The sequence below is a fragment of the Eptatretus burgeri genome, chromosome 9, assembly GCF_056783735.1.
Source record: "Eptatretus burgeri isolate ZD-2024b chromosome 9, Ebu_testis_v1, whole genome shotgun sequence".
NCBI lineage: Eukaryota > Metazoa > Chordata > Myxini > Myxiniformes > Myxinidae > Eptatretus > Eptatretus burgeri.
The window spans coordinates 39,794,052-39,810,085 of record NC_140969.1 but is presented as its reverse complement, the minus strand read 5'-3'; the positions used below and the strand labels follow the sequence as shown (position 1 = coordinate 39,810,085).

Below are 16,034 nucleotides of genomic sequence, written 5' to 3'. Positions count from 1 at the left end.
CGGGTACGAATTGATGTTGGTATTAAGGAGGCAGTTGATATGCACCTTATTCCCTGTGATTGAGTAAAAAGGCATCACTCAGTGTGTACCCCCAAACAAGGTTCAATTAATACTTACCACTCCACAACCTTTCTCGTGCAACTTGTCTTATAACCATAGCATAGTACTGCAGCCTACTCATTCAATTAATAAATCAAACAAACCATAGGTAGCTCTTTACAGAGCGTCAGTACCACCAAAGGAGTTTCTTGGCTTATGTTGTGCTGGGTGGTAACTACCATTGACTTTCCAGGAGTCATTGACTGGAACTTGGCCAGGGTACCAGCGATTAATCCGACTTTACAATTGGGTCTGGAATCAAACCTACACTAGACGGCTTCAAGTTTGTGTGCTACATCTGTACTATGCTGTCGGACTCTCCAGCTCCCTGCATACGGAATACCAATTGTATTCCTTTGAATCCTTTCTTTACCCTCTTGCTAAGTCTCCTTCCCTCGGGAGCATACATACTTCCCCATGAGTTGTGTATCTTGGGTTTGATTCCCACCTATCACAAACGTCCGTTGGTATTAGTAGACAAGGCATTTTGGGGGAATATGTTCATTGGAGCGACTTTGACATCGACTCGCACTTCTTGCGCACTTTTAAGAACCTTTCCTGATTCATCAAGGTGTGTGCCGTCACTCGGAGGGACGATAAGCTGGCGTCCCCATCTGCAGGGATCAGTTGGTCGACGTTAAAAGATCCCACGGTGTCCTTTTGCGAAGAGTAGGTGAGCTATCGTCAGCACCTTGAACAAATTACAAATTCCTGCTTCAACCTAAAGGGGCACTGCATCAGCAACCAAATCCTGAGCAAATTATGCCACCCACAGCCAAGTGCTGTGTACGAAAGTAGGGGGACCTTGCATTACCTTTCAGAGTAGGCCATTAAGCGTGTTGTTATCCCTACCATCGTGTTTGTTGCATCACTTTCAACCCGTTATTTCCACTCGTTTCGTACATTTCATCCCCCCCACCCCCTGCACAATCCTGCGTGAACAGACTTCTCTGAAATCGTTTAAATCTTTAGATGAAACGTTCCGTTTCCAGAGACAGGTAATTGAGCCACTTTCAGTTTGAAAGAGAATTTCCCCAAAAATTCCCTCCAAGTGCATTTCCGGATGCGGACACAAGGAAACTACTTTGGTGGTAGTGCTTACCGATTCACCCTGGATGGACAAGCTGTTCAATCTTCAGCTGACAAAGCAAGACCCTTTTGACCATTCGGCATCCCATCCGATGTGCCGGACTCTGTTAGAGGGCGTTGGTTCTGCCGAAGCAGTTTCTTGGCCAACGGTGTTGCTGGGCAGTTTGCCATCCCTCTCCCAGTGGTAGTTAGGTCAGGAATTTGGAATTTGTTCAGCATGCCGGTGATAGCTCACCTACTCTTCGGGAAGGACACCGTGGGATCTTTCGCGTTCACTAACTGTCGGCAGATGGGACACACACATTGGTGAACCACCCTGACTGTGAAATCTTACCGCTTTAGGTGGTCGTACCGCTTTTACAAAATACGTCTCATCAAAGTTTTTGATAGATTTTCATGTTGTGACAAGGTTGATGTTTGCTTTGAGATGTAAATTCATCAAGAAAACATGATTATTCTCTTTAATTTTGCCAAAAAAGAGTCTTGGAATGTACAATTTTAAAGTTAAAATTACATTTCCCAACCATGAGATGAGAGGAGAGGGTGAGGTGGGGGGGGGGGACCCTTCTCCCAGACGCTTCCCACTCTCCCAGACGCTTCCCACTCTCCCAGATCCTCCACCCATCCAGTTAGGCCACAACTTGATGGATGGTGTTCCGTTTTGGGAACGAGAATGGTTCCAGGATTGTCGGTTCTTGGTTATGAGAAAAGATTGGAGTACCGGCTTGTTTGTATCGGAAGTGAGTTGCTAATTCAAGTATAAGATCGACGTTTTAACGACGTTCAGGAGGACTGACAATCGATGGAAGCACATTCATTGTGGTGGTGGTCGGGTGTAAGAATGGAGTGGCACAGCTTGAACGTGAAGCTAAACTCGATGGGGTATTTTTTTTACTCAGAAGGTGCTTAGTATGTGGAATAGCTTGGCAGAAATAGTGGAAAGACAGTTAACGAGTTAAACTAGAGCGAAATTGACGGCGCGCCATCGTAAATTGCCACGCTTCGCAAACAACACAAAGATGAAAGATGGAAACGAGTTCCACCAGGAATGAACAACCAGGAATTTCAGTTATGAGTTCAAATATCTTCTGTTTTGACCCCTGTGACCCAAAGTCTCCTTCCCCTGGGGCTTGACAGAGATCCAAATCCAAAACAACGTTTCATATTTCATGCATCCCCCAATTGTTGATTGCATTTTCAAAGTTTTATGAAAAAGAGTTTTAAAATGTGCCCGTAATTGCATTGTTACCTCCACCACCGAAACTGGAAGCAGGTTATGTTTTCACCCCTGTCTGTCTGTCTGTCTGTCTGTCTGTCTGTCTGTCTGTCTGTCTGTCTGTCTGTGTGCTTGCACGTTATCTCAAAAAGGTTGTGGACGGATTCGGACGAAACTTGGTGGACGCGTTGACTGTGTCGCAAGGAGGAATCGTTTCGATTTGGTGAAGATTCGAATCCGGATCCAGATATGAGAATTATTTAATTTTTAAAAAAGTGATTCTTCACCATTGAGAGATAAGGCAAAAAACGATATCGTACTGTATGGCATGATATTTCAAAAACGTATTGGGCTCGATATGTTCTTGTGAATCAGGTATTATGTGGTGGAGGTACGCGCTCTACCGAGTGCCCTTCTAGTTTGTTTCTGCTTCTCCCCCACCTTTGTATCACACGCATGCACACAATGGATATTCCAGGTAGCATGGTTGTTCGGTTGCCTCCTCCTATGTGGGTACAAATAACGACCGTACGTACATTGGTTGTTCGTGTCGGGAGCAGATACAACTCAAACTGAAAGTGCAGAATTGTCTTCTCTGTCTCACCTTCCTGCATTTCTCTGAAATGACACCTTTGTGGAAAATATATACCTGGCCATTAGATAAAGCTCCATTGAAGCAGGTTCTTCACATTATTTTAGGCAAAGAGAACAATAGTTACGTTTTACTGACGTATGATCCACATTGGCAGTTTTAAAATACTGCACTTCATCTGCATTAATTCATTACCTTAGAGCTTCATGTGAGCTGGCAGGATAGCTTTTGCCCTCGGCCTAGAGATACGTGTACTGACCTCTGAGCTCTCTAACCTGTGTTCGAATCTCGACACAGCTGTCACCTTGTCGTCCCGGTGTTTCGCATGAATGGGTATGCCGTCCCTCGGATGGACGTCAAGCTGGGGAGTCCCATTTGCTGGCATCACTTGGTACACCTTAAAGATCCCACAGTGTCCTTGGTGAAGAGTCGGCGAGCTATCGCCGGCACCCTGAACGAATTCAAAATTCATTCCTAGTCTTCCTGTGTCGAAGTGGCGACACGTCCAGGATTGTAATCCCAGCCAAGAAACTGCTTCTGACACTGTGTATCGAGCATGGTACACATGATTATGACGATGACTGATGATGATGATGATGATGATGATGATGATGATGATGATGATGATGATGATAAGAATGGAAAACCCAGACTTGAGGAAACCCTCTGAAATCCCGTTGCTGACATACGTAATGAGAAATTCTTGGAAGCAAGATAATAATCCGCTTTGGTCAACGAACCAAACGATTTCAGGCAGGATGGCTCCTGACGTTTTCAGTTGGACAGCACGGAGATTCCATCTTGAAATGTTGGTGTTTCTTTTTACAGGCAACTCACGTTTTAGAATCTTACAATCGATCATTTATTACCTCTGCATCCGAAGGTGAAGGAGGTTATGTTTTCACCCCCTTTCTGTCTGTTTGTGTGTTGGTTGCAAAATCGGAGATTTTTCAAGTATATTGGTTCATCGATTTTGTTATTCTGTCTGTCTGTCACCTGCAGGTCACAATTTTAAACCGATCTTCACGAAACTTCACCATGTGGTAGAGTTTGTCATAAGGAAGAAGCCTATTGTTTTTGAGGTCAAAAGGTCAACATAGGCCGAATTCTAAAATTGTCAATTTTCATCCGATTCACTTAAAGTTTGAAGAGGATTTACATTACAGGTCACTGAATTCAACGACGAATTATTTTTGAGGTCAAATTTGTTTTATGGATTTTGCAAGTATTGTGCTCTGCATGACGTCGTCTTGTTAATTGCCGGAATCCTTCGGATTTCGGCAATTATGTTGGTCGGTTCTGTGTGTCTGTCTGTTACTTATGAAATCTAAAGATATAATCATCTAAAGATTTCTTAAGTATATTGATGACTTCCATTTCTGTTTGTTTGTTTGTTTGTTTGTTTGTTTGTAGGCACGATAACTCGAGAACGGAAGAAGCTACCAATGTCAAATTACACCACGTGATTCACGAGGGTGTTGGCTAGTGCTGATTAGATTTTGGTCAAAATCTGTCAAAGGTCAAGGTCACAGTGAGGTCAAATATTCGATTTTTGATGGTTTGGTACAGATAACTCGAGAACGGAAGGAGCTACCAATGTCAAATTACACCACGTGATTCAGGAGGGTGATGGCTAGTGCTGATTAGGTTTTGGTCAAAATCGGTCAAAGGTCAAGGTCACAGTGAGGTCAAATATTCAATTTTTGATGGTTTGGTACAGAATCATGGTAGAAACTTCTGGTTTGCGTCGCTACCTTCTCCAGAGACATCTTTTATTAGACAAAGTCAGAGGTCAAGTTGACGATTTCGTAAGTACCAGTCTATGACTGCTTGTTATCTTGCCAAAAGGAAGTTTTTGCAAGATATGTTAGTCAGCTTGTATGTTTTTTTTTGTTTGTTTTTTATGTTTGTCTGTAATCACGGATAAAAAATTCTGCAGAGCACAGTTATCATTGGAAATTTTTGTAACTTCGCATATCAGAGGCCTATAGAGGTCCCTTTCAGTGCACAAAATTTTGAAGGTCAAAGGTCAAGGTCAATTTGTCGCAAATCAGGGGAGTCGACGAAACCCTTATTTTTTGAGTAATTTTGATCGGATCGTCTTCAAACTTCATGAGAATATAGTTCATGGTCTGTCGCTCAGCTGATTATTTTTTGGTGGCGATTGGCCTTGACCTTCGTATGTTTTTTTTTTGTTTCTTTGTTTGTTTGTTTTTGGTCTGTAATCACGTATAAATCACTCTGCAGAGCACAGTTATCATTGGAAATTTTTGTAACTTCGCATATCAGAGGCCTATAGAGGTCCCTTTCAGCGCATAAAATTTTGAAGGTCAAGGCCAAAGGTCAAGGTCACTTTGTCTCAAATCAGGGGAGTCGACGAACCCTTATTTTTTGAGTAATTTTGATTGGATCGTCTTCAAACTTCATGGGAATATAGGTCATGGTCTGGCGCTCGGCTGATTAATTTTTGGTGGTGATTGGCTTTGACCTTCATGGTTAGCGCCTCAGGTCAAACATATTTGACCCCAAGGTCAAATTTTCAAGTTTTAGGAACCATATCGTGTAGTACCTCAAATTGAACACCTCGATGAGTGCTCTCTAGATATGTCAAGCTTGAGACATTATGATGTCATTTGGTGACTTTATGAGGCAAACACATATTTTTCATGGTTACTCTGTAGAACGATTCTCATCGGAATCTCTCGTAGGCAGATATTCCTCAAGGAGTCGCTCCTGGTGGATAGCAGCTCTGTTCACCTCAGTGTGACCTTAAAGAAGTCACACGTGGTCACCTTTTGGCAAGATACGGGTCACCCTGCGGGTGACATTGGTTTTTATTTGTTTGTTTGTCGGCACGATAACTCGAGAATGGAAGAAGCTACCAATGTCAAATTACACCACGTGATTCAGGAGGGTGGTGGCTAGTGCTGATTAGATTTTGATCAAAATCGGTCAAAGGTCAAGGTCACAGTGAGGTCAAACATTCGATTTTTGATGGTTTGGTACAGAATCATCATAGAAACTTCTGGTTTGCGTCGCTACCTTCTCGAGAGACAGCTTTTATTAGACAAGGTCAGAGGTGAAGTTGACGATTTCATAAGTACCAGTCTATGACTGCTTGTTTGTTTGTTTGCAGGATATCTCAAAACGTTGTGTACAGATTCGCAAGAAATTTGGTAGACAGGTTTGGTGTGTGATGAGGAAGAATTGATTTGATTTTGGTGAAGATCCGGATCCGGATCTGGATACGACAATTATTTAAGTTTTTTTTTAAAGCAATTCTTCACCATTGAGAGATTGGGCCAAAAACAATATATAGCATGATATTATTTTCAGAAATGTATTGAGCCCGATATGTTCGCATGGATCAGGCATTGTGTGGCGGAGGTAAGCGCTCCACCGAGTGCCCTTCTCATTAAATGCAGAAAGGCTCCTCATAGAGAGAGAATTTTTTTTTTACCTCTGGCTTCTTATTTTAAAATTTAAAGTCTTACAATTCAGTCTGTGCCATGCTCCAACTGCATTGTTGCAAATCAAGTCCAAAATCAATATCAAAAAACAAAAACTTTATTTGGCATCAGTAATTTACATATATAATATCAACAAAGTGAATTGGCAGAACTGCAAAGTTAAAAGGTTTTTAATGAAATATATATATATATATATATATATATATATATATATATATATATATATATATATATATATATATATCCTGATGAACTTAACAGTCCACCTGCATCAAAGAAAGCATTTTCTATTTACATTATATTATAGGAGTGACCAGTTAGTTATGTGACAAAGCAATAAGTGCTTCTTCTTTCATATGCAGCATGCAAGGCTGCGGGGTGGCATCGTTGGTTGAGGGTGCAGTGTTCCACTGATGCAATGTCCTCTGCTGGTTCGGGCAGGAATTTGTCCATGGTGCTGGCGATAGCTCACTTACTCTTTGGGAAGGACACCATGGGATCTTTTAACATCCACCAACTCTTGCTGGCAGATGGGACGCCCGATTAACGTCCATCCGAGGGACGGCACACACACTGATGAATCACCCTGCCTGTGAAGCATCGGGATGACAGTTTGTAGCTGGGTCGGGATTCAAACCAATGCTCGACGGCTTAGAGGCAATTGTGCACACCTCTTGGCCATCCTGCCAGCTCATGTAAATTAACATCAAAACATGCGATTAATTTGATGATGAGTATGGGGCATACAGGGAAAGGAAGATAGGTGGTCGGGGCTTATATTGCTCGATTTTCACATCCACAATATTCAGATGGTCTCTTCCTTCACGTCCCAATCTATTCCCCAATTGCTACTTTCCTCAAATGGCCACCCACCTCAAACTTTCACCAGTTATCACGACAGGGTGAAGGGTGTAAGAGTTGTTTCACAGGCAATCATGCAAGCTAAGATTGCGGTGGGCTTGTTTAGCAATGCCTGTATCATCCCATGCAGTCATGGCATGGTGTGGTATTCCAGGGTGTGAATGATTGGAGGACCTGTTTGAACATACGAATCCATGGATAGAACGGAATGGCAGCTGGGTACCATTATGATCCAACTATGCCCTTTCTTCCTTTTCCACATCTCCCACACAGCTCTTATACAACTACTGTACTTTGTTCAGTTATTATAGCTTTGTCATGAATGGTATAAATTGATAAGAGTACCAGAAATGCTAATGAGCATGCCATTTTCGAATTGAAAGACAAGCCACACTGTTTGATATAACATCACAGTCCACAAAAAAACTTTGCAGATAATCTTTAGACAGACCTGCGTGGCTTGAAAATTCTCTTCGATGATGTCCACAAGTTTATATTTATTACGAGACAACGCTTGGTCTTAGTAAACCATCACGCTGCCACGAAGTTCAAGACCAAAATTATCAGGTACCGATTGAATCCGACACAAATGCTGTTTCACCGACACAGTCCTCCACGCCATCAGGTCAGGGGAGTATAAAATGAGGTTCCATTACACCTGACCGTTCAGTGACCATGTATTTCACGGTTATATTCATCCACTTCTGCTGTTTCAAGGTGGAAAAGGTGTCATGTCATCAGGAAATATCTTCCAAACACAAAACGGTCTTCAGCTGCAAAAAGAGAAAGAAGAAGAAAAGTTTTGACACAATTCTTGCAAAACATTACAACTGGATTTTTTTTCTACAGTAATGCAGGTAATGTCACAATCACTGCAACTCCTCATCTGACCAAAGCATGTGCATCTGAGATGTCTGTCTTCACGGTTATGTTTGTGATCTGAAGCTCTCAAATTCTCTTCCAGTAGTGTTATCACCTCCAACTTATTGTGTCAACTTTCAAATCAAAATAATAGAAATAAACAAGCCTTTCTTTAGGTTTTAACTTTTCTTTACCTTCTCTCACCAAATCTGTCTCCGATAAAGTGCCTTGAGGACTCTGTTCTGTGAAAGGTGCTAAGCTATATGTGGTAGAACGAAGTAGTGATAATAATCAGATTCCAAGTCTGAGCGTGTTAGACGTTGGCTCGTGCGGTGCTTCCTTCCAGTTCATCAAAGCCAAGTTCTCCGGAGCACATCCGTTGTGTCTTTCTGTTATTGTTTCGTTTCTGTGTTGGTTGTGTTTTCGTTAAATTTTCCGTGTTTAACCATCCCTTGTTGTGGTGTATTGTCGAATCTGTGTCCCTGCGAGAGTCTGGCCAACATGCCCAGCAAGTGCACCGATTCTGACTCGTCTCCGATGACGCTTGCCTCGTTCTGCTCTCTTTATCCCCATCGTTCTTTCACGCCCCTCTTCAGCACTACTTTCTTCATGCCTTCAACAACCATTAATTTCACTCCTCCCACGGCGTCTCTCTCCATATATCTCACTTGGGGATCATGAGAAGTCCAGTTTGCAGAGGTTGCTGCACACGACCATCAAAGTATTAAACTCCTCAATGTCAGTACCCTCCCCCTCCTAACAATCCCACTCCTTCTCTTTGCCACCCTTGTCAGCATCCATCCACCTTATGTCTCCAATCTTCCCCTCAACTAGAGTCCCTATATACTAGGAGTCGTAACAACTTGCAATTTGATGCCATTTTGTTTCCTTCGCGAACAGCACCGAGCCTCCGCCCATTGTGCCTGTGTCTCATCAAACTGTCTTTCTCTAACACCCAAAATGGGAGATTTATTACTTAATGCTTTGTTTTTAGCTCGCCTGTTCGAAGAACAGAGAGCTATAGCGATACCCCCGGCTTGAGCGTCGGCGTGAGTGTGAGCGTGAAAATGTTAAAGTTTTTGGTGCAAGTTATTTTTTCCTTTCTAATGTTTTTATCTACCACTATTTTTATATGCCCGATATATATATATATATATATATATATATATATATATATATATATATATGTATTATGTGATTCCGTCCGTCCGTCTGTCTGTCTGTCCGTCCGTCCATCCGTTCCTGTCCGCACTCTAACTCCCAAAGTTTTCAACTTTCACGTTTCATATTTGGTACATAGGTACAGACTGTGGAGACTGTGTGTCGCGACATACATTCGTCATCTAAAGTGGTTGCCATGGCAACCAGGATGCTGTTTTCCATGTAGTAGCACAATTCTGTATATATACCTTCTTGTTCGGGCGTATATGTGCTCACTTGCGCTCTTGTTACTGATTACAATATCCAAATACATATTGTTATGGCTGTGGAAATTTACAGATAAGAGCACCATATAGGTCCTTAGATCAGTTATGTCGATAAGTCTGTGTTCAGATAGATTTCCCCACCGATGACTAAGAGAATTATTCGTGTAACCGGGCTGTGATCTTTGAGTTAGCCGTTATTCTTTTGCTATAGTTATTTTGGACCAACCGCTTCACAACAACCACCTCCACCACCAACATCGCTCTCACAACTGCCTTCACACAACCACCTTCTCCACAACCGCCTTCAGAACAACCGCCCAACTACACCACCCTCATGACCACCACAAAACGCCAGCCACGCCACCATTACAACAACTGCCGTAACCACCACCGCCTTTCCACCTCGGCACACGGTTGCGGGAAGCCTAGCATTCATCAGGGGAGAACAGACGACGGCCTCACCCCTCCCCCCAACGACAAACCCTGCGAGTGGAACGTGAAGCAATGATGCCCTGGAAAAGGAAAAGAAAGGCCCCGATCGAAGAGAAAAAAACTCCCTGCTTCTGGAAGTTTCCCGCGCATGCTAGAAGAAGGGGCGGGAGAAATTGGGGCGAACGGAGCTCGAGAGAAAAGGGCGCGCTGAACGCAAGTTGCGGTTGTTGTATGTGGAGGAGAGGGAAGAGAGTTGTGTCAGAGTTGTGGGCAGTGTGTGGAGCCACGGTAGGGAGCTGGAGAGAGCAGAGCGCAGCGGAGCCAAGGCATGCGGCCTGCCGTACCGTGCCTTACCGTGGGTCGCTGGAGAGGGGACGTCGAGGGTTGCCCTAGCGAGTCACCACGAGGGTGAAGGTAACCAGCCCGGCCTCGTGGAGCCTTTGCGGTCTACACAGCTCCGTGCTTATAAAGATCCCAAGAGGTCCAGTCTACCCCTTGTCTGTCCTGGGGTTTTTCCTTGTTTCTTTCCGTGAACGTTGTGGTGCCATGTCCGTAAGTAAACCTGTTGTTAAGTGCATTGTGTACATAATAGATAGACAGTAGTAGCTCTTTTGCATTGCTTTTGTTGGTTGTATACTTGCGTGCGTGTTCGGCCTTGCATAATTGCATACCTGCATGACTGCATCACTGTTTACGTGTGCTTTGTAAATAAATGTGCTTGTTTGAATGTTGACCCGTTCGTCGCGTCCTCTTCCCTTAACTGAGCTGCCATTCTGTGTTCGGAATATAGTTGGTTTTTAAATAACCGATAATAGAATCGGGTCCAATGGGGCCTCGTGATAATACCCTGCTCGGTTATCCCAAAACGAAGCGAGCTGCTTAAGCGGCTCGTTTCAAGCGGGCCCCGTTGAGGTACAGTCTCTCGGTGGTCTGCCTGCGCGATTAATTAGGTATATCGACAATTCGGCGATTGACCCTGTAGCGCGGGTCGAGTGTTGACTAGGCTGTGGTGTGCACCCAAAACACACCCGTAGCAGGATTCCGGCGTTTGATCCGGAAGGCTGCGACTAGATTGTCCGTTCGGTGGGCGAGAGCGGCCGCCATTGGCTAGAAGCGGTCATCCGCATGCTGGCGGGCGGAAATCAACAACAATATTGCTTTAAAATTATACTTCACTGCAATGCTTTATAAAAAATATTAATTATTAGACGTCTTTTAAAAACGATGAATGTATAAACAGGCGAGCATTGGGTGGCTTTGACACTAACTCTGGTTCATTCTTCCAACATGTCTAAATAAGCATACAATCAGTTAGGATTGATTTAACCTTAAACATATTGCAGAAACCACAGCAAAATGCAGTGTAATGCAAGAGTAAAGGTGGATGCTGATGAGAATTTTTTTTTTGAGATGTACAGAGTGAGTGAGTCAAAGATACACACAAGTCGTGAACGAATGCAGAAATTTGAAAGAAGTGCAAGAAGGAAAGTGAAAGAGAGAAATGGAGGGATACCATCCACGCCAGATGCGCATACCATCAAGAGAGGAGAGAATGAGAAAAGATAACAATTGTGAATGAAAAAAACAACAGTGTGTGAGAAGGTTAACTGATTGCTCTGACTGAAGTCAAGTCTTTGGCTGCTTGGCAAGGCTGGTCTGACATTGCCTTCCCAGAAGTTAGTCAGGGCAGGAATTTGGAATTTGTTCATGGTGCCAGGGATAGCTCGCCTCCTCTTCACGAAGGACACCGTGGGATGTTTAATGTCCACCAACAAATGTGAGCAGATGCGATACCTGGCTTAACATCCATCCGACGGACAACACAAACATTGATGAATCACCCTGCCTGAGAAACACCGGGATGACAGTTTATAGATGGGCTGAGATTCACACACAGGCTAGACGTCTAAGAGATGAGTGTGTGTGTAGGTTTCGGACATCCTACCAGCCCCTTGAGGATATATGCATTGGGAAAGTTTTTCTTTGCAAGGAAAAGGAACAGGAAAGAAGAAATTTAGAAAGAACAAAAAAGGAATAAAAGAGGGCTGAATTAAAATGGAGATGAGCCATAAGTGAAGGGTGTTTTTAATTTCCAACTCTTCATTTCTTTTAGCATACGTAGTGCTACTGAAAACATGCATGTGCATGTAATCCTTCACATGTGCTGAAAACATGCATGTGCATGTAATCCTTCACATGTGCTGAAAACATGCATGTGCGTGCGAGCCTTCATTATTTTCTATTTTCATTCAATCTCTCATCTTCCATGGCTTCCCTTTTCCCACAGTTCATCAATATGCTCTATCACTCTCTTCCCGTTTTCTCCCTTTTTCTCACACTCTTCTGATTCCCCTTCCTCTCTTGTAAATTCTCCCAGTGCCCCAGTAGAGGTTTACATAGGGGTTTTATATGCACAATTCCCTTTACCATCATCCCAAATTATTACCATGCACCACCCCCTGTATGGCGAACCTTCAAACAAGATGATCCTTAAACTGACGTGTCCCTACTTATTACATCAAAATGGGTGAACTACTCGTACACGTACCATGCTACTTTATACATTCCTATCTGTTCTAAGGTGATATTTAACTGCCCCCCACCCACCCCACTCCCACAAATGTCACAATACATATATACTTTCTCTCTACGATAAATAGACGGTGCTTCGTTTAACTTGCAGAAATTTGTGTTGATAATAGATAATTATTTTCAGGTGCTCTTGTAACTGCATGCAATGGCAACAGGTGCTTGATTCACCACTCAAATTGTCTGTGTACAGTGCCTATAGAAAGTGTACACCCGCTTTCAAAATTTTTACCTTTTGTTGCCTTATAGTCTGTAATTAAATTGCATTAAATCAGACTTTTCCCCCCTTTATTAACACATCGTAACCCCCAACTTCCAAGTGAAAACTAAATTCCACAAATTAATTTCAGAAAATTAATTAAAAATACAAAATTAAAATATCTTTGTTGGATAAGTGTCCACCTCCCTGAGTTAATACTTGGTGGAAGCAACTTTGATAGCAATTACAGCTGTGAGTCTGTTGGGATAGGTCTCCACCAACTATGCACACCTTGATTGGGCAATATTTGCCCATTCTTCTGTACAAAACTGTTCAAGTTCAGTCAAGTTGAATGGGGACCATTGATGGACAGCAATCTTCAAGTCATGCCACAGATTTTTGATTGGATTTAGGTCGGGGCTCTGACTGGGCCACTCAAGGACATTTATCTTTTTGTTCCTTAGCCACTCCTGTGTAGCTTTGGTTGTGTGCTTCCGGTCGTTGTCATGTTGAAAGGTGAACTTCCGTCCCAATTTCAGCTTTATTGCAGATGGCAGCAGGTTTTCCTCTCGGATTTTTCTGCATTTGTCTCCATCCATTTTCCCTTCTATCCTGACAAGTGCCCGTCCCTGCTGATGAGAAACATCCCCATAAAATGATGCTGCCACCACCATGCTTCACAATAGGGATGGTGTTCTTTGGGTGATGTGCTGTGTTGGGTTTGCGCAAAACGTAACGTTTTGCATTTCGGCCAAAATCGTCATTTAGGCTGATTAGTTGTGCGTATCCGCCCACCTAAATGGCCTATTAGTTGTGCGTGCTCGCTCGCTTAAACAGCTGATTAGTTGTGCGTGCTTGCTCGCTTAAACAGCCGATTAGTTATGCCTGCCTGCTTAAACAGCTGAATAGTTGTGCCTGCCCACCTAAGCAGCTGATTAATTAGTTGTGCCCACCCTCTTAAATAGCCGATTTGTTGTGCCCGCCCGCCAAAACGGCCGATTAGTTGTGCCCACCCACCTAAACAGCACATTAGTTGTGTGTGTCCGCCAGCTTAAACAGCCGATTAGTTGTGCGTGCCAGCCCGCTTAAACAGTAGATTAGTTGTGTGTGCCCACCCTCCTAAACAGCCGATTAGTTGTGCCTGCCCGCCCAGACAGCCGATTAGTTGTGCGTGCCAGCCTGCTTAAACAGTAGATTAGTTGTGTATGCCCACCCTCCTAAACAGCCGATTAGTTGTGCCTGCCCGCCCAGACAGCCGATTAGTTGTGCCCGCCTGCCTAAGTTATGACTCAATGCCTTTTAAACATTTATTTTATTCAGCGCCACATAAGAGGTTGCCTAACCAATAAATCGAAATGACTCCGCATTGGCCTCAAAACATCAATTTTTAGTTTGTGTGTTCCAACAATGACAACATGTCGGGAAAGAAAAGAAGGGACAATTATTCATGAGAGCAACGAATGGGTTTAATGAAAGTCATCAAGGTTCCCCAAAGAACAATCCAAGACAGGAGAAGTGATGTTGGCACAAATAAGAAAAAGCATCTCGCATGGGAGGATATTTCAAAAGCAGATGGTGGCCCATTTCCCAGAGTGCCCAAAATCCTCTACCAGGGACCTTCGAGAACTCTGGAGAAGGATAAAGATGAAGGCAAATGCACACAAATTTGAAACCGTCATACTTTTCCAGAGGATTGCATCTATCCTTGAAAATTCTCAATGCACGTTGGCGAACAGCCCTATTTCTATCCTCTTCTGCCTCTTCTTGAGCTAATTCAAGCACTCTTAATGCATCCATATTCACTGTCCGATGTAAACTACCAATTATAAGCCATGCAATGCTTGCTTCAAGGCCTTAAACACACTCTTAAGTATGCCCTCGTCAACGGGTAGAAGTTTCTTTGTTATTTAAATGCTTGTGAATAAGTTTTGATCTCAACCACATTGGATAATCTCTCTTCGGTGATTGATTGGCGGTTAACTTTGAAGGGTGATCATCACACGATTAGCGATTCTACAGGCGTCTAACTCTTGAACACCTTTCATAAATTCAGCCCTCAGTGTCTATTCCCAACGATTCTCCCCTCCGTGTCAATAGGCCTGAACCTTGTCCCAGCGGCGGAGTTGCACTTCATATCAAGAACTCCATTTCTTATTGTCCGTGCACTGCTCTTGCACCTCCAAACCCTCTTACACTGTCTGTGTGCTGAACCGTGCTTCTAACACTGACAACTCCATTTACATCTCTCTCAGCCAACATGTACCATCTTTTAACCATCCATTACAACTTTCTCTTCCTCATATTGAGTGATTTCAACTGTCACCATGCCAATTAGTTAAGTGTCGGTTCCTCTCTGACAAGCCATGGGACTGGAGCAAAGGATATGACTCCATGGGCCTGACGCAATCTGTGAACTTTTCGACCCAGATTTCTGCCAATGGCAACTCCTTTCTAAATTTGGTAATGACCAACGTTCTGCTCATGCCTCCTGTTCTTCCTCTGCTCTAATTAGTTCATCTGGTCAGCCAGAGAGATGTGAGGTTCAACATCTCTCTGGCTATTCTCAGAAAACTGCCTCAGCGCCAGCGAGTCTGGCAGTTCACTTAAGGCTGACTGGTTGGGACTACAAGTCACCATCTTACTTCAGATCTGGTCTCCGACATCTGCCGCCCCTGATATTAACTCGGTCTGGGAATTCTTCTCCAGAAACCTGCTTTCGCTTCTGCGCAGATTCATCCCAAGTTGTGTTCAATTATCATATCCTTCCTTCTTCCCATGGTACACTGAATCCCATGGAGAGGTAGTTGCCTTGAAACACTTGCTTTCTCTTTCTGGAAGGAAAATCTGACCTAACGTAACTTCAGATCACTCCACAAAGCTCACAATCACTCTCTGTCCACTCTCATGTGAACCAGAAAACAACATCTGGCCATTCCCAAGATTGAACTGTCAAACTTGTTTCCTTCCTCAAAAACCTGGTGGTATCTTAAGTCAATCTCTGGAGTATGCTCCCCTTCCATCCCTTCCGACACTTCAAATGGCACATCAGTCGACTTTGCTCGCAAGAAGGCCGAATGATTCTATTTTGTGTTTGCTTCCAAATCTTGTGTCCCCAACCCGTCGCTGTCTGTAACCACCTTACCCAGTCACACCCAACTGCTCTTGGACTGTGTCTGTTGCATCTCAGAAGGTGTTGAAG

At 43.5% G+C, this 16,034-nt stretch overlaps 1 protein-coding gene across 1 annotated transcript in view; it reads right to left on the bottom strand.

Annotated features, from left to right (window-relative positions):
- Positions 1 to 6,547: 6,547 nt before the first annotated feature.
- The window catches only part of LOC147019956 (NF-kappa-B inhibitor epsilon-like), a 42,502-nt gene continuing 33,015 nt past the window's right edge, over positions 6,548 to 16,034 (bottom strand). The window contains exon 6 of the mRNA XM_085894870.1: positions 6,548 to 8,100. Coding sequence (XP_085750996.1) covers positions 8,065 to 8,100 — 36 coding nt within the window. The 3' untranslated portion in view covers positions 6,548 to 8,064. The remainder of the gene's footprint in view (positions 8,101 to 16,034) is intronic.